The 18731-nt window shown below is 51.9% G+C and overlaps 2 protein-coding genes across 2 annotated transcripts in view; both read left to right on the top strand.

Moving 5' to 3' along the window:
- Positions 1 to 9701, top strand: part of LOC129833354 (xylosyltransferase 1-like) — a 48122-nt gene extending 38421 nt beyond the window's left edge. The window contains exons 9-12 of the mRNA XM_055897898.1: positions 774 to 937; positions 5243 to 5438; positions 7491 to 7824; positions 8031 to 9701. Of these exons, the coding sequence (XP_055753873.1) occupies positions 774 to 937; positions 5243 to 5438; positions 7491 to 7824; positions 8031 to 8353 (1017 nt within the window). The 3' untranslated portion in view covers positions 8354 to 9701. The remainder of the gene's footprint in view (positions 1 to 773; positions 938 to 5242; positions 5439 to 7490; positions 7825 to 8030) is intronic.
- On the top strand, positions 8690 to 16607 carry LOC129867972 (serine/threonine-protein phosphatase 1 regulatory subunit 10-like). Its single transcript, XM_055941502.1, has 3 exons — positions 8690 to 8720; positions 11415 to 14152; positions 14200 to 16607. Exons 1-2 carry the CDS (start codon positions 8690 to 8692, stop codon positions 12881 to 12883), a joined length of 1500 nt encoding a protein of 499 aa, XP_055797477.1. The 3' UTR covers positions 12884 to 14152; positions 14200 to 16607.
- The last annotated feature ends 2124 nt before the right edge of the window (positions 16608 to 18731 follow it).

The raw sequence follows: 18731 nt of genomic DNA on the forward strand, positions 1-18731 counted from the left end.
TTCCTCTCCTCCAGGAGACCCCAGGGTTCTACTATAACACTGATTCCTCTCCTCCAGGAGACCCTAGGGTTCTACTATAACACTGCTCCCTCTCCTCCAGGAGACCCCAGGGTTCTACTATAACACTGCTCCCTCTCCTCCAGGAGACCCCAGGGTTCTACTATAACACTGATTCCTCTCCAGGAGACCCCAGGGTTCTACTATAACACTGATTCCTTTCCTCCAGGAGACCCCAGGGTTCTACTATAACACTGCTCCCTCTCCTCCAGGAGACCCCAGGGTTCTACTATAATACTGATTCCTCTCCTCCAGGAGACCCCAGGGTTCTACTATAACACTGATTCCTCTCCAGGAGACCCCAGGGTTCTACTATAATACTGATTCCTCTCCTCCAGGAGACCCCAGGGTTCTACTATAACACTGCTCCCTCTCCTCCAGGAGACCCCAGGGTTCTACTATAACACTGATTCCTCTACTCTAGGAGACCCCAGGGTTCTACTATAACACTGCTCCCTCTCCTCCAGGAGACCCCAGGGTTCTACTATAACACTGCTCCCTCTCCTCCAGGAGACCCCAGGGTTCTACTATAACACTGATTCCTCTCCTCCAGGAGACCCCAGGGTTCTACTATAACACTGCTTCCTCTCCAGGAGACCCCAGGGTTCTACTATAACACTGATTCCTCTCCAGGAGACCCCAGGGTTCTACTATAACACTGATTCCTCTCCAGGAGACCCCAGGGTTCTACTATAACACTGATTCCTCTCCTCCAGGAGACCCCAGGGCTCCAGTCGTACTGGGAGAATGTGTACGATGAGACGGACAGCGTAGCCAGCCTATCAGACAGCCAGCTCACTCACTACCACGCCTTCACACGCATGGGCCTATCACGGGCCGCCACGTCACTGCAGGGCCACCCTGACAACAACAGCTGCAGGTCAGTCCGGAAGGTGTGGATGTGTCATGTGTGTTAGTAACTGAATTCCAAACCAACCCCTAACACCCCCTAGGGGCTAGGGGTTGATTCTGGACAGGGCCTAGGGTTTAGGGGCTAGGGGTTGATTCTGGACAGGGCCTAGGGTGTAGGGGCTAGGGGTTGATTCTGAACAGGGCCTAGGGTTTAGGGGCTAGGGGTTGATTCTGGATAGGGCCTAGGGTTTAGGGGCTAGGGGTTGATTCTGGATAGGGCCTAGGGTGTAGGGGCTAGGGGAGTGATTCACAAACTGTTGGGCGTCCCCGAGGGGTCGGCAGGGGGGCGCAGAGTTAAATAAACTAAAACTTGCCACCCTCATAAAGGTGCAGAATCTTCTGACCACAGAGGTTAAATAGACACTTGTTTCTCCATCATCAACATGTTTTTATGTGTGGTGTTTGACCACCTCTGCAAGCTCTGCTCTGACACTTCAGTCCTCCAGCTACTCAGAGGAGACCAGATCTCATCATTACCAGGCTAGGAGCTAGGTTTTATCTAGCAGAGGAGACCAGATCTCATCATTACCAGGCTAGGAGCTAGGTTTTATCTAGCGGAGGAAACCAGATGTCATCATTACCAGGCTAGGAGCTAGGTTTTATCTAGCGGAGGAAACCAGATGTCATCATTACCAGGCTAGGAGCTAGGTTTTATCTAGCAGAGGAGACCAGATCTCATCATTACCAGGCTAGGAGCTAGGTTTTATCTAGCAGAGGAGACCAGATCTCATCATTACCAGGCTAGGAGCTAGGTTTTATCTAGCAGAGGAAACCAGATCTCATCATTACCAGGCTAGGAGCTAGGTTTTATCTAGCAGAGGAGACCAGATCTCATCATTACCAGGCTAGGAGCTAGGTTTTATCTAGCAGAGGAGACCAGATCTCATCATTACCAGGCTAGGAGCTAGGTTTTATCTAGCGGAGGAGACCAGATGTCATCATTACCAGGCTAGGAGCTAGGTTTTATCTAGCGGAGGAAACCAGATCTCATCATTACCAGGCTAGGAGCTAGGTTTTATCTAGCGGAGGAGACCAGATCTCATCATTACCAGGCTAGGAGCTAGGTTTTATCTAGCAGAGGAGACCAGATCTCATCATTACCAGGCTAGGAGCTAGGTTTTATCTAGCGGAGGAGACCAGATCTCATCATTACCAGGCTAGGAGCTAGGTTTTATCTAGCAGAGGAAACCAGATCTCATCATTACCAGGCTAGGAGCTAGGTTTTATCTAGCAGAGGAGACCAGATCTCATCATTACCAGGCTAGGAGCTAGGTTTTATCTAGCAGAGGAGACCAGATCTCATCATTACCAGGCTAGGAGCTAGGTTTTATCTAGCAGAGGAGACCAGATCTCATCATTACCAGGCTAGGAGCTAGGTTTTATCTAGCAGAGGAGACCAGATCTCATCATTACCAGGCTAGGAGCTAGGTTTTAACTAGCAGAGTCAGTCTGTCTGCCTTCCTTTCTGTCTGTCTATCTGACTGTCTGCCTTCCTGTCTGTGTGTCTGACTGTCTGGCTTTCAATCTGTCTGACTGTCTGGCTTTCAATCTGTCTGTCTGCCTTTCTGCTGTTTGTGTGTCTATCTGCCTGTGTTTCTGTCTTTGTATCTATCTGTCTGTCCTTGCATCTGTCTGTGTCTTCCTTTCTGTCTGTCTGCCTTTCTGTCTGTCTGTCTGTCTGTCTGTATAGGTGCGTGTGTTTGTGTGCATGTGTGGGTATGTTGCAAGAGGTCCAAATCAAATATTGAGAATAACTTGTTACATTTAGACAAACAGGCCTCAGTCTCTCAGACTGGCTTTTTCCAGTCATGTAAGTCGGGGGGAGAGGACGGTGTGTGTGTGTGTGTGTGTGTGTGTGTGTGTGTGTGTGTGTGTGTGTGTGTGTGTGTGTGTGTGTGTGTGTGTGTGTGTGTGTGTGTGTGTGTGTGTGTGTGTGTGTGTGTGTGTGTGTGTGTGTGTGTGTGTGTGTGTGTGTGCAGGTTATGGGTGGAGTGTGTACACAAGCACAAGGAGACACTTGTTGCTGGTTGGGTGTGTATCAGAAGTGGGGGGACAAGGTGTGTGTGTGTGTGTGGGGGGGTTGAGAGTAGAGGGATCTCTCTGTTCCTCACCAGCTCCTGTGACTTAAGCCCAGTTCGTTCTGACGTGGGTTTGAGTACCATGGAGTGGGTATGACTGTGTCTGTGGACATTTGAAATCAAATCAAACTTTATTTGTCACATGCGCAGAATACAACAAGTGTCGACCTTACCGTGAAATGACAGTGCAGTTAATGAAGAGTTAAGAAGATATTTACCAAGTAGACTAAAATAAAAAGTAATAATAAAAAGTAACACAATAAAAATAACGAGGCTATATAGAGGGGTCACCGGTACCGAGTCAGTGTGGAGGCTATATACAGGGGTCACCGGTACCGAGTCAGTGTGGAGGCTATATACAGGGGTCACCGGTACCGAGTCAGTGTGGAGGTTATATACAGGGGGCACCGGTACCGAGTCAGTGTGGAGGCTATATACAGGGGTCACCGGTACCGAGTCAGTGTGGAGGTTATATACAGGGGGCACCGGTACCGAGTCAGTGTGGAGGTTATATACAGGGGGCACCGGTACCGAGTCAGTGTGGAGGTTATACACAGGGGGCACCGGTACCGAGTCAGTGTGGAGGTTATATACAGGGGGTACCGAGTCAGTGTGGAGGTTATACACAGGGGGCACCGGTACCGAGTCAGTGTGGAGGTTATATACAGGGGGCACCGGTACCGAGTCAGTGTGGAGGTTATATACAGGGGTCACCGGTACCGAGTCAGTGTGGAGGTCATATACAGGGGCACCGGTACCGAGTCAGTGTGGAGGTTATATACAGGAGGTACCGGTACCGAGTCAGTGTGGAGGTTATATACAGGGGGCACCGGTACCGAGTCAGTGTGGAGGTTATATACAGGGGGCACCGGTACCGAGTCAGTGTGGAGGTTAAATACAGGGGGCACCGGTACAGAGTCAGTGTGGAGGTTATATACAGGGGGCACCGGTACCGAGTCAGTGTGGAGGTTATATACAGGGGGCACCGGTACCGAGTCAGTGTGGAGGTTATATACAGGGGGCACCGGTACCGAGTCAGTGTGGAGGTTATATACAGGGGGCACCGGTACCGAGTCAGTGTGGAGGTTATATACAGGGGTCACCGGTACCGAGTCAGTGTGGAGGTTATATACAGGGGTCACCGGTACCGAGTCAGTGTGGAGGTTATATACAGGGGGCACCGGTACCGAGTCAGTGTGGAGGTTATATACAGGGGGCACCGGTACCGAGTCAATGTGGAGGCTATATACAGGGGGCACCGGTACCGAGTCAGTGTGGAGGCTATATACAGGGGGCACCGGTACCGAGTCAGTGTGGAGGCTATATACAGGGGGTACCGGTACCGAGTCAGTGTGGAGGTTATATACAGGGGGCACCGGTACCGAGTCAATGTGGAGGTTATATACAGGGGGCACCGGTACCGAGTCAGTGTGGAGGCTATATACAGGGGGCACCGGTACCGAGTCAGTGTGGAGGCTATATACAGGGGGTACCGGTACCGAGTCAGTGTGGAGGTTATATACAGGGGGCACCGGTACCGAGTCAATGTGGAGGTTATATACAGGGGGCACCGGTACCGAGTCAGTGTGGAGGTTATATACAGGGGGCACCGGTACCGAGTCAGTGTGGAGGTTATATACAGGGGGCACCGGTACCGAGTCAGTGTGGAGGTTATATACAGGGGGCACCGGTACCGAGTCAGTGTGGAGGTTATATACAGGGGGTACCGGTACCGAGTCAGTGTGGAGGTTATATACAGGGGTACCAGTACAATGTGGAGGCTATATACAGGGGGTACCGGTACCGAGTCAGTGTGGAGGTTATATCCAGGGGGTACCGGTACCGAGTCAGTGTGGAGGTTATATACAGGGGGCACCGGTACAGAGTCAATGTGGAGGTTATATACAGGGGGCACCGGTACCGAGTCAGTGTGGAGGTTATATACAGGGGGCACCGGTACCGAGTCAGTGTGCAGGGGTACAGGTTAGTTGAGGTAATTTGTACATGTAGGTGGGAGTGAAGTGACATCTGGGTGGATGTCTGTGTACATCTGGGTGGATGTCTGTGTACATCTGGGTGGATGTCTGTGTACATCTGGGTGGATGTCTGTGTACATCTGGGTGGATGTCTGCGGACATTTGGGTGTGTATTTGTGTGTAACTGTACTGTGTATGTGTATATTTGGTGTTTCCCAGGTATATCTCCAGGGGACACCCGGTGTCTGTCCATTTGTACTTCCTGTCAGACGTGTTCCAAGGCTACCTGGTTCGTCAAAATGCTAGTAACCTAGCAACCAGCCAGCTAGAGACCCTAGAGACTTGGGTCTCCCATAGCAACCACTTCACCCTGGCCCCGACCACCAACACACTCAACAGACTACAGTTTGCAGAGGTGAGACACGCCCGCACGCACACACATTTTAAATGTAACCTTCTGCAAACACCTGCAGCCTCTAGTATCCCTGATCCCTGGTACCTGGGAGAGAGAGAGGGAGATGGGGGTTCTGTCCCTGCTGAAACAGGCTCTGGTACCTGGGAGAGAGAGAGATGGGGGTTTCTGTCCCTGCTGAAACAGGTTCTGGTACCTGGGAGAGAGAGAGAGATGGTGGTTCTGTCCCTGCTGAAACAGGCTCTGGTACCTGGGAGAGAGAGAGATGGGGGTTCTGTCCCTGCTGAAACAGGTTCTGGTACCTGGGAGAGAGAGAGATGGGGGTTTCTGTCCCTGCTGAAACAGGCTCTGGTACCTGGGAGAGAGAGAGAGAGATGGGGGTCCTGTCCCTGCTGAAACAGGCTCTGGTACCTGAGAGAGAGAGAGAGAGAGAGATGGGGGTTCTGTCCCTGCTGAAACAGACTCTGGTACCTGGGAGAGAGAGAGAGAGAGAGATGGTGGTTCTGTCCCTGCTGAAACAGACTCTGGTACCTGAGAGAGAGATGGTGGTTCTGTCCCTGCTGAAACAGACTCTGGTACCTTGGAGAGAGAGAGAGATGGTGGTTCTGTCCCTGCTGAAACAGGCTCTGGTACCTGGGAGAGAGAGAGAGAGATGGGGGTCCTGTCCCTGCTGAAACAGGCTCTGGTACCTGGGAGAGAGAGAGAGATGGTGGTTCTGTCCCTGCTGAAACAGGCTCTGGTACCTGGGAGAGAGAGAGATGGGGGTTCTGTCCCTGCTGAAACAGGTTCTGGTACCTGGGAGAGAGAGAGATGGGGGTTTCTGTCCCTGCTGAAACAGGCTCTGGTACCTGGGAGAGAGAGAGATGGGGGTTCTGTCCCTGCTGAAACAGGTTCTGGTACCTGGGAGAGAGAGAGAGATGGGGGTTCTGTCCCTGCTGAAACAGACTCTGGTACCTGGGAGAGAGAGAGATGGTGGTTCTGTCCCTGCTGAAACAGGTTCTGGTACCTGGGAGAGAGAGAGAGATGGGGGTTCTGTCCCTGCTGAAACAGACTCTGGTACCTGAGAGAGAGATGGGGGTTCTGTCCCTGCTGAAACAGACTCTGGTACCTGAGAGAGAGATGGTGGTTCTGTCCCTGCTTAAACAGGCTCTGGTACCTGGGAGAGAGAGAGAGAGATGGGGGTTCTGTCCCTGCTGAAACAGACTCTGGTACCTGAGAGAGAGAGAGATGGTGGTTCTGTCCCTGTTGAAACAGGCTCTGGTACCTTGGAGAGAGAGAGAGATGGTGGTTCTGTCCCTGATGAAACAGGCTCTGGTACCTGAGAGAGAGAGAGAGAGAGAGAGAGAGAGAGAGAGAGAGAGAGAGAGAGAGAGAGAGAGAGAGAGAGAGAGAGAGAGAGAGAGAGAGAGAGGGATGGGGGTTCTGTCCCTGCTGAAACAGGCTCTGGTACCTGAGAGAGAGAGAGAGAGAGAGAGAGAGAGAGAGAGAGAGAGAGAGAGAGAGAGAGAGAGAGAGAGAGAGAGAGAGAGAGAGAGAGAGAGAGAGAGAGAGAGGGAGGGATGGGGGTTCTGTCCCTGATGAAACAGGCTCTGGTACCTGAGAGAGAGAGAGAGAGAGAGAGAGAGAGAGAGAGAGAGAGAGAGAGAGAGAGAGAGAGAGAGAGAGAGAGAGAGAGAGAGAGAGAGAGAGAGGGAGGGATGGGGGTTCTGTCCCTGCTGAAACAGGTTCTGGGTCACTATTTGTTAAGTGTCTTTATTGTCAGGTTGCTGCAGGTTGCTGCTGCCCCCTGGGGATGACATGTGGTACTGGATGTGTCCTGTCACGCTGTAGCTGGAACACTAATTGATTTACCATTTGTTAATTAACAGGGAAGTCATTAAAACGATCATGTAGTGCACAGGCTGCCATTCAGGGGACTTAGTTTCCACCTGGTTAGCCTGCTGGAAATCCTTCACATGTCTCTCTCTCTATCTACAGTATCTCTGTTTTCATTCAAATCAATCCTCTGTTTCTTGATCTCTCTCAATATCTCTGTCTTTCTCTGTCCTCCCTCAGGTGGGTTCAGACTGGGACGCCAAAGAGAGAATCTTCAGGAACTTCGGAAGCCTCCTGGGCCCCACGGAGGAGCCGGTTGCCATGCAACGCTGGGGCCGGGGACAGAACGTCACGGTAACCGTCGTCTGGGTGGACCCCACCAACGTCATAGCCGCCACGTACGACATCCTGGTGGACGGCGGGACAGAGTACACACACTACCGGCCCCCGTTAACCGTGCCATTACGACCCGGCGTGTGGACGCTGCGTGTGTTGCATCACTGGAACCTGCTGGCCTCCACCAGCTTTGTGGTTTCACCTCTGGAGTACCACGACCAGCAGCCTATACGCCAGGGTAAACACACACACACACACACACACACACACACACACACACACATTCACAGCCTATCCTGTAACTCTTACATGGAATTTAAATAATTATCTCCCTCTCACCCCTCCTCTCCCCTGTCTCCTGCCTCCCCTTTCTCCCTTCCTTCCCCCCCTCCTCCCCCTCCCCCCCCTCTCTCCCCCTCTTCCCCCCCCCCCCCCCCTCTCTAGAAGACACAGTGAAGCTCCACAGCGGCCCGGTCCGTAACTCCTACATGGAGCAGAGTTTCCACGGCCTCAACCCCATCCTCAACCTCCCTGTGCACCTGGGACAGGTGGAGGAGGCGGAGTTTAAAGCATCACTGACAGGGGCGGAGCTCCAGAGCTGGGTGGACCATCTCCTGGCAGGGGTGTGGTCTGCAGCGGACGTGTGTTCTCAGGGTCCTAGCTCCTGTCCCGTTATGCAGCGGTGTCGGGAGACGGGATGGAGCGCGCTCAGTCCCGACCCAAAGTCTGATCTGGGCCCCCCCAGAGGGAACGGACGGATTAGGTAGCACCGTCGCCACGGCTACTGCTACAGCCAACCAATGGCTTGGAGGATGAACTGACGGGAAACGTTTTTGTGTGTTGTGCACCACGGCTATCGTGAGATGGTCTGCTGCGTCCTAAATTGCTCATCCATTTCCTATATACTGAGTGGACAAAACATTAAGAACACCTGTTGTATCCATGACTGACCAGGTGAAAGATATGATCCCTTATTGATGTCACTTGTTAAATCCACTTCAATCAGTGTAGATGATGAAGGGGAGAAGACATGTTAAAGAAGGATGTTTAAGCCTTAAGACAATAGAGACATGGATTGTGTATGTGTGTCATTCAGAGGGTGAATGGTAGTAGGTGCCAGACACACCGGTTTATGTAAAGAACTGCAACATTGCTGGGTTTTTCAACACTCAACAGTTTCTGTGTGTATCAAGAATGGTCCTCCACCCAAAGGACATCCAGCCAACTGGACACCACTGTGGGAAGCATTGGAGTCAACATGGGCCAATATCCCTGTGGAACGCTTTCAACACCTTGTAGAGTCAACACCCTGACGAATTGAGGCTGTTCTGAGGGCAATATTAGGAAGGTGTTCTTCATGTTTTGTACGCTCAGTGTACAGTGCACTACCATAGGGCTCTGATCAGAAGTAGTGCACTATATAGGGAACAGGGCTCTATAGGGCTCTGATCAGAAGTAGTGCACTATATAGGGAACAGGGCTCTATAGGGCTCTGATCAGAAGTAGTGCACTATATAGGGAACAGGGCTCTATAGGGCTCTGATCAGAAGTAGTGCACTATATAGGGAACAGGGCTCTATAGGGCTCTGATCAGAAGTAGTGCACTATATAGGGAACAGGGCTCTATAGGGCTCTGATCAGAAGTAGTGCACTATATAGGGAACAGGGCTCTATAGGGCTCTGATCAGAAGTAGTGCACTATATAGGGAACGGGGCTCTATAGGGCTCTGATCAGAAGTAGTGCACTATATAGGGAACAGGGCTCTATAGGGCTCTGATCAGAAGTAGTGCACTATATAGGGAACAAGGTGCCATTTGGGACACAGAGGTGGGAGAAGATTGAATGCATTGGATTACTGTACGAACGTCGTCAACACCAAACATGGCGTAACTCAGGAGCCGGGTAGTAAAGAAGATTAGAAGAAAAGCCGTAGACTGAAACCAAGAAGAAATGAGATAAGGAGCAGAGTCATCCTCTTCAGCATCAGGTGGCGCCACCTGCTGACTGGGAGGCTAAACTGACTCTAGGATTAGTTTAATTTTATTTATTTATTGATTGTTGCGGGTCCCAAAATGGCACCCTTTTCCCTATGTAGTGCACTACTTTAGACCAGAGCCCTAAGGGGAGTAGGGTGCCATTTGGGACAAATACTCACGCCTGGAGAAGAGGATGGAGGGACACGACACCGTCCTCTGAAAGGAGACGGAGGGACACGACACCGTCCTCTGAAAGGAGATGGAGGGACACGACACCGTCCTCTGAAAGGAGATGGAGGGACACGACACCGTCCTCTGAAAGGAGACGGAGGGACACGACACCGTCCTCTGAAAGGAGATGGAGGGACACGACACCGTCCTCTGAAAGGAGACGGAGGGACACGACACCGTCCTCTGAAAGGAGATGGAGGGACACGACACCGTCCTCTGAAAGGAGATGGAGGGACACGACACCGTCCTCTGAAAGGAGATGGAGGGACACGACACCGTCCTCTGAAAGGAGATGGAGGGACACGACACCGTCCTCTGAAAGGAGATGGAGGGACACGACACCGTCCTCTGAAAGGAGACGGAGGGACACGACACCGTCCTCTGAAAGGAGATGGAGGGACACGACACCGTCCTCTGAAAGGAGATGGAGGAACACGACACCGTCCTCTGAAAGGAGATGGAGGGACACGACACCGTCCTCTGAAAGGAGATGGAGGGACACGACACCGTCCTCTGAAAGGAGATGGAGGGACACGACACCGTCCTCTGAAAGGAGATGGAGGGACACGACACCGTCCTCTGAAAGGAGATGGAGGGACACGACACCGTCCTCTGAAAGGAGATGGAGGGACACGACACCGTCCTCTGAAAGGAGATGGAGGGACACGACACCGTCCTCTGAAAGGAGATGGAGGGACACGACACCGTCCTCTGAAAGGAGATGGAGGGACACGACACCATCCTCTGAAAGGAGAAACACGACACCGTCCTCTGAAAGGAGATGGAGGGACACGACACCGTCCTCTGAAAGGAGAAACACGACACCGTCCTCTGAAAGGAGATGGAGGGACACGACACCGTCCTCTGAAAGGAGACGGAGGGACACGACACCGTCCTCTGAAAGGAGACGGAGGGACACGACACCGTCCTCTGAAAGGAGATGGAGGGACACGACACCGTCCTCTGAAAGGAGATGGAGGGACACGACACCGTCCTCTGAAAGGAGATGGAGGGACACGACACCGTCCTCTGAAAGGAGATGGAGGGACACGACACCGTCCTCTGAAAGGAGATGGAGGGACACGACACCGTCCTCTGAAAGGAGAAACACGACACCGTCCTCTGAAAGGAGATGGAGGGACACGACACCGTCCTCTGAAAGGAGATGAGGGACACGACACCGTCCTCTGAAAGGAGACGGAGGGACACGACACCGTCCTCTGAAAGGAGACGGAGGGACACGACACCGTCCTCTGAAAGGAGAAACACAACACCGTCCTCTGAAAGGAGATGGAGGGACACGACACCATCCTCTGAAAGGAGATGGAGGGACACGACACCGTCCTCTGAAAGGAGACGGAGGGACACGACACCGTCCTCTGAAAGGAGATGGAGGAACACGACACCGTCCTCTGAAAGGAGATGGAGGGACACGACACCGTCCTCTGAAAGGAGACGGAGGGACACGACACCGTCCTCTGAAAGGAGATGGAGGGACACGACACCGTCCTCTGAAAGGAGATGGAGGGACACGACACCGTCCTCTGAAAGGAGACGGAGGGACACGACACCGTCCTCTGAAAGGAGACGGAGGGACATGACACCGTCCTCTGAAAGGAGATGGAGGGACACGACACCGTCCTCTGAAAGGAGACGGAGGGACACGACACCGTCCTCTGAAAGGAGACGGAGGGACACGACACCGTCCTCTGAAAGGAGACGGAGGGACACGACACCGTCCTCTGAAAGGAGAAACACAACACCGTCCTCTGAAAGGAGACGGAGGGACACGACACCGTCCTCTGAAAGGAGACGGAGGGACACGACACCGTCCTCTGAAAGGAGATGGAGGGACACGACACCGTCCTCTGAAAGGAGATGGAGGGACACGACACCGTCCTCTGAAAGGAGACGGAGGGACACGACACCGTCCTCTGAAAGGAGGAACACGACACCGTCCTCTGAAAGGAGATGGAGGAACACGACACCGTCCTCTGAAAGGAGATGGAGGGACACGACACCGTCCTCTGAAAGGAGATGGAGGGACACGACACCGTCCTCTGAAAGGAGATGGAGGGACACGACACCGTCCTCTGAAAGGAGATGGAGGGACACGACACCGTCCTCTGAAAGGAGAAACACGACACCGTCCTCTGAAAGGAGATGGAGGGACACGACACCGTCCTCTGAAAGGAGATGGAGGGACACGACACCGTCCTCTGAAAGGAGATGGAGGAACACGACACCGTCCTCTGAAAGGAGATGGAGGGACACGACACCGTCCTCTGAAAGGAGATGGAGGGACACGACACCGTCCTCTGAAAGGAGATGGAGGGACACGACACCGTCCTCTGAAAGGTGACGGAGGGACACGACACCGTCCTGTGAAAGGAGATGGAGGGACACGACACCGTCCTCTGAAAGGAGACGGAGGGACACGACACCGTCCTCTGAAAGGAGATGGAGGGACACAACACCGTCCTCTGAAAGGAGATGGAGGGACACGACACCGTCCTCTGAAAGGAGAAACACGACACCGTCCTCTGAAAGGAGATGGAGGGACACGACACCGTCCTCTGAAAGGAGATGGAGGGACACGACACCGTCCTCTGAAAGGAGATGGAGGGACACGACACCGTCCTCTGAAAGGAGACGGAGGGACACGACACCGTCCTCTGAAAGGAGAAACACGACACCGTTCTCTGAAAGGAGACGGAGGGACACGACACCGTCCTCTGAAAGGAGACGGAGGGACACGACACCGTCCTCTGAAAGGAGATGGAGGGACACGACACCGTCCTCTGAAAGGAGATGGAGGGACACGACACCGTCCTCTGAAAGGAGACGGAGGGACACGACACCGTCCTCTGAAAGGAGACGGAGGGACACGACACCGTCCTCTGAAAGGAGACGGAGGGACACGACACCGTCCTCTGAAAGGAGACGGAGGGACACGACACCGTCCTCTGAAAGGAGATGGAGGAACACGACACCGTCCTCTGAAAGGAGACGGAGGAACACGACACCGTCCTCTGAAAGGAGACGGAGGGACACGACACCGTCCTCTGAAAGGAGATGGAGGGACATGACACCGTCCTCTGAAAGGAGATGGAGGGACACGACACCGTCCTCTGAAAGGAGATGGAGGAACACGACACCGTCCTTTGAAAGGAGATGGAGGGACAGGACACCGTCCTCTGAAAGGAGATGGAGGGACACGACACCGTCCTCTGAAAGGAGACGGAGGAACACGACACCGTCCTCTGAAAGGAGATGGAGGGACACGACACCGTCCTCTGAAAGGAGATGGAGGGACACGACACCGTCCTCTGAAAGGAGATGGAGGGACACGACACCGTCCTCTGAAAGGAGAAACACGACACCGTCCTCTGAAAGGAGAAACACGACACCGTCCTCTGAAAGGAGATGGAGGGACACGACACCGTCCTCTGAAAGGAGACGGAGGGACACGACACCGTCCTCTGAAAGGAGATGGAGGGACACGACACCGTCCTCTGAAAGGAGATGGAGGGACACGACACCGTCCTCTGAAAGGAGATGGAGGGACACGACACCGTCCTCTGAAAGGAGATGGAGGGACACGACACCGTCCTCTGAAAGGAGAAACACGACACCGTCCTCTGAAAGGAGATGGAGGGACACGACACCGTCCTCTGAAAGGAGATGGAGGGACACGACACCGTCCTCTGAAAGGAGATGGAGGGACACGACACCGTCCTCTGAAAGGAGATGGAGGGACACGACACCGTCCTCTGAAAGGAGATGGAGGGACACGACACCGTCCTCTGAAAGGAGATGGAGGGACACGACACCGTCCTCTGAAAGGAGATGGAGGGACACGACACCGTCCTCTGAAAGGAGATGGAGGGACACGACACCGTCCTCTGAAAGGAGATGGAGGGACACGACACCGTCCTCTGAAAGGAGACGGAGGGACACGACACCGTCCTCTGAAAGGAGATGGAGGGACACGACACCGTCCTCTGAAAGGAGACGGAGGGACACGACACCGTCCTCTGAAAGGAGATGGAGGGACACGACACCGTCCTCTGAAAGGAGATGGAGGGACACGACACCGTCCTCTGAAAGGAGATGGAGGGACACGACACCGTCCTCTGAAAGGAGATGGAGGGACACGACACCATCCTCTGAAAGGAAGGAGAGAACTAAAAGGAGAGGAAGACCAGGAGAGAGGAGTGAAAATACCTCCATATTCTAATTTATTCTCCTCTGAGCCCCTACTGAACTCATTTGGACTAAGTGTGTGTGTGTGTGTGTGTGTGTGTGTGTGTGTGAGCGTGTGGGTTTTCTTCTGTGCCATGTTTGGATCTCTGCAGGTTATCGTGTGTGGGTTTTGTTTTGTACGATGTCTGGATCTCTGCAGGTTATCGTGTGAGAGAGACCAGACCTCAGCTATGCTGGATCACAACAGGGGTGCGTCACAATAATATCTCCTTTCTCCTGAAGTGTACACTCGTTCACTACTTCCCACAAATCTAAAAGCATTGGATTGGTAGAGCCGTAGTGAGAGTTTCCACCATGTTTCTGATACCAGTAATTTCATTTTCAACCAGTGACAGGAAGTGAAGACACTGGGAGGAAGGAGAGATAATTGGCATGTACAGTAGCCAGGGATTGTATTCATCTCTCTGTCTATCCAGTAGAACTCTCTACCCTCCATGTGCTTTACATGTGACAGAGTACAATTCTACATTTACTATTTATTCAAGTTTATATTCATGAAATAGTTTTTTGTTGTTGTCAATGACTGATGTTTACATTCGGCATCCTATTCCCTACATACTGCCTATGGGCTCTGGTCAAAAGTAGTGCACTATGTAGGGAATATGATGCTGTTTTGGAGGCAATCATGCTGGGGTTTTTTCACACGGTAGAGAACCTGCTGTCTTGATTTCCAAAGGCCCTCAACCCCCTGTTGTCATGACATCAGACATGTTGCTCTGTTCAGGTCTACAGAGGCTTCTCTTCCCCTCTCCTCTTGCATCGAGCCAGTGAGATGTCTGGTCCCGAGGCACCCTCTCTGCAGGGCGGGGCCAACAAGTAGGCCAGGCTGTCTGGTTTCAACACCCTAAAAGGCCTTTCACTGCTGGGACCAACCGACATTGCTAACCTTACTTCAATGAAATACGTTCTTGTGTGATGAGCAGCCTCTCTTGGGCTATAGCTCAGCAGGCTAACACAGTTTTGCAGCGCACAGTCGACCCAAGTTCAAACCCACACTGACCTCAGAAAAAACACTGTTGCTAAGTTACCTCGTGTCCATGGGAACAATTCAACTTTTATTTACAGTTTCAGTCTCAGACATTTTTAAAAGGTAGACTGAGCTAAATGACGTTGCCACGAGCAGCACCGCAGATATTGAGATGAGCGAGATGCTACACTTCTCTCACACCAGTCACACACAGTATCTGCGCAGGTTCGCTTCACTCTGTTCACAGCCTGATAGGCAGGAGACCAAAACAGGGGACAAGTTGAGCCTCACGCTTCAACATTCTTAGTTTGAGCCACTATGCTGTTTACTTTCTGCATGTCATATTGCTGAGTCTACCTTTAAATTAAACGTATTTAATAAAATATTCCACAGATGTTTTTACGATGTACAATACCTATTTTAGTATGAATTATATAAAAGTAAATAAATATGTTTTTTTGTAACGTTAGATGTTTTTGTTTTTTTAAGTACAGTTTATAACATTAAGTTATGGAAAAGTGTCTAACACAATGGATGGAGAAAAAGGCTTTGTATTAGTTCCAATGGCTCCCTATTCCCTATATAGTACACTACTGTTGACCCGGGCCTATAGGGCCCTATTCTCTATATAATACACTACTGTTGACTAGGGCCTATAGGGCCCTATTCCCTATATAGTACACTACTGTTGACCAGGGCCTATAGGGCTCTGATCGAAAGTAGTATGCTGTATAGGGAATCATTTGGGTCCGCAGCCTCAGTACTACTGTTTTAAAGAGCCTTGTAAGATGTTGTGATAACGTTGTGACTGTGTTATCTGGCCGTTATGATAGTGGTGACATGGCATCAGCTCAGCGTTGGTTAGCCCCTCTTTCTTTCTCTCAGTATTGTTTTTGCTCTACGGTCTCTACATCGCTCTACTCTCCTTTGGTCTTCCTCTCTCTTCCTCCCCCTCTCTTTGCCACCCGCCCTCCCTCTTTGGTCTTCCTCTCTCTTCCTCCCCCTCTCTTTGCCACCCACCCTCCCTCTTTAGTCTTCCTCTCTCTTCCTCCCCCTCCCTCCCTCTTTGGTCTTCCTCTCTCTTCCTCCCCCTCTCTTTGCCACCCACCCTCCCTCTTTCTCCGATGGGGTAGTGGGCTGTGCCTTAGCTCTTTTCTTGTCTAAGGGCTCTATTCAATCCATATCGCTGAAGTTCAGCGTTACCGTGTGATTGAACTGTAAAGGCAATGTTTGTCAGCTGAGACTGACTTCCTGGTAAACGCTGCACATGTCAGTTCAATCAGTAAAATGACCTTTACATTTCTACCTGCAAGGCTTCAGACTGACTAGAGCCCTACGGCTGGGATTCAATCAAAGACGCATTCTGTCTGCGGAGGAAGCATTTGCGGTAAACGCTACGAATGTCGGCTCAAGCGTAAATGACCTGTAAAAGTTAAGTGCAGTGAGCTTGTTGACAAGGCGGCCGGAGTTCATTCTCAACCTTCTGTCTGTGACAAACAAACACTTCTGATGTTGTTGATGCCTTCTGGATTCACTTGTTGGTTTGTGTCTACATTTTGAAATAAATTAAGGAAATGAGACCGTTTGTCATCTTGATTTCAGTCAGCCACTCCGTCAGTTATTTAATCAGTCAGTAAGTCAGCTAATCGGTGAGCCAGTTATTTAATCAGTCAGTAAGTCAGCTAATCGGTGAGCCAGTTATTTAATCAGTCAGTAAGTCAGCTAATCGGTGAGCCAGTTATTTAATCAGTCAGTAAGTCAGCTAATCGGTGAGCCAGTTATTTAATCATTCAGTAAGTCAGCTGATCAGCCAGTCAGTTATTTAATCAGCCAGTCAGTTAGTCATTTTCTTATGTCGTGTTGAGTCTCTACATCTCGTTCACCCAACCAGACAATGTTTCAAGATAACAGGTTTGTTCTTATATCAAGTTGACATGTTCACACGAGCACCAAGGCAGGCACACACACACACACACACACACACACACACACACAGAATGGGTGATATCACCTTGTAGACAGACATGTTGGTCCTTTGAAGAGCTCTCACCAGTGTCTCCGATACACCTGTCAGTTAAGACTTTGATCACAGGACAGATGAAAGGATTTCTACTTCAAAGAGGGCGAGCCACAACCGGTCACTGATCTTAGGGAGAGCACATGCGGAAATACTCCTTCCTCCTGAAGTGTACACTCCTTCACTACTTCCCACAAATCTAAATGGCAAATGGGCTAGTGGGAGTTTCCACTATGTTTCTGATAACAGTCATTTCCTTTCAAACCAGAGAAGGGAAGTGAACAAGTGCACACTTCAGGAGATGTTACTGGGACGGACGATAGGAGGGATGGACACTGCCTCACTAACTCATTCACTAGGGGAACAAGAGGTCTGAGCGCGCGCGCACACACACACACACACACTGACTAGTGTACACTGTGATGTGGTAGTCTGTGGTAGACAAGGCTCACATCACTGTCTGTCATTATCATCTTTTCAGAAGCAAGCTAATGGTACACTACTCCTAGTGGGACCACACCCTTTACTAGACTCCTAGTGGGGGACACACCCTTTACTAGACTCCTAGTGGGGGACACACCCTTTACTAGACTCCTAGTGGGGGACACACCCTTTACTAGACTCCTAGTGGGGGGACACACCCTTTACTAGACTCCTAGTGGGGGGACACACCCTTTACTAGACTCCTAGTGGGGGACACACACCCTTTACTAGACTCCTAGTGGGGGACACACACCCTTTACTAGACTCCTAGTGGGGGGTGGGCACCCTTTACTAGACTCCTAGTGGGGGGGGGGCACCCTTTACTAGACTCCTAGTGGGGGGGACACACCCTTTACTAGACTCCTAGTGGGGGGTGGGACGCACCCTTTACTAGACTCCTAGTGGGGGGGGGGGGGGGACGCACCCTTTACTAGACTCCTAGTGGGGGACACACCCTTTACTAGACTCCTAGTGGGGGACACACCCTTTACTAGACTCCTAGTGGGGGACACACCCTTTACTAGACTCCTAGTGGGGGACACACACCCTTTACTAGACTCCTAGTGGGGGACACACACCCTTTACTAGACTCCTAGTGGGGGGTGGGCACCCTTTACTAGACTCCTAGTGGGGGGTGGGCACCCTTTACTAGACTCCTAGTGGGGGGGGGGCACCCTTTACTAGACTCCTAGTGGGGGGGACACACCCTTTACTAGACTCCTAGTGGGGGGTGGGACGCACCCTTTACTAGACTCCTAGTGGGGGGGGGGGGACGCACCCTTTACTAGACTCCTAGTGGGGGACACACCCTTTACTAGACTCCTAGTGGGGGACACACCCTTTACTAGACTCCTAGTGGGGGACACACCCTTTACTAGACTCCTAGTGGGGGGGGGGGGGGACACCCTTTACTAGACTCCTAGTGGGGGACACACCCTTTACTAGACTCCTAGTGGGGGACACACCCTTTACTAGACTCCTAGTGGGGGACACACCCTTTACTAGACACCTAGTGGGGGACACACCCTTTACTAGACTCCTAGTGGGGGACACACCCTTTACTAGACTCCTAGTGGGACCACACCCTTTACTAGACTCCTAGTGGGGGGTGGGACGCACCCTTTACTAGACTCCTAGTGGGGGGGGGGGGACGCACCCTTTACTAGACTCCTAGTGGGGGACACACCCTTTACTAGACTCCTAG

This window comes from Salvelinus fontinalis, chromosome 2, assembly GCF_029448725.1.
Source record: "Salvelinus fontinalis isolate EN_2023a chromosome 2, ASM2944872v1, whole genome shotgun sequence".
Taxonomy (NCBI): Eukaryota; Metazoa; Chordata; class Actinopteri; order Salmoniformes; family Salmonidae; genus Salvelinus; species Salvelinus fontinalis.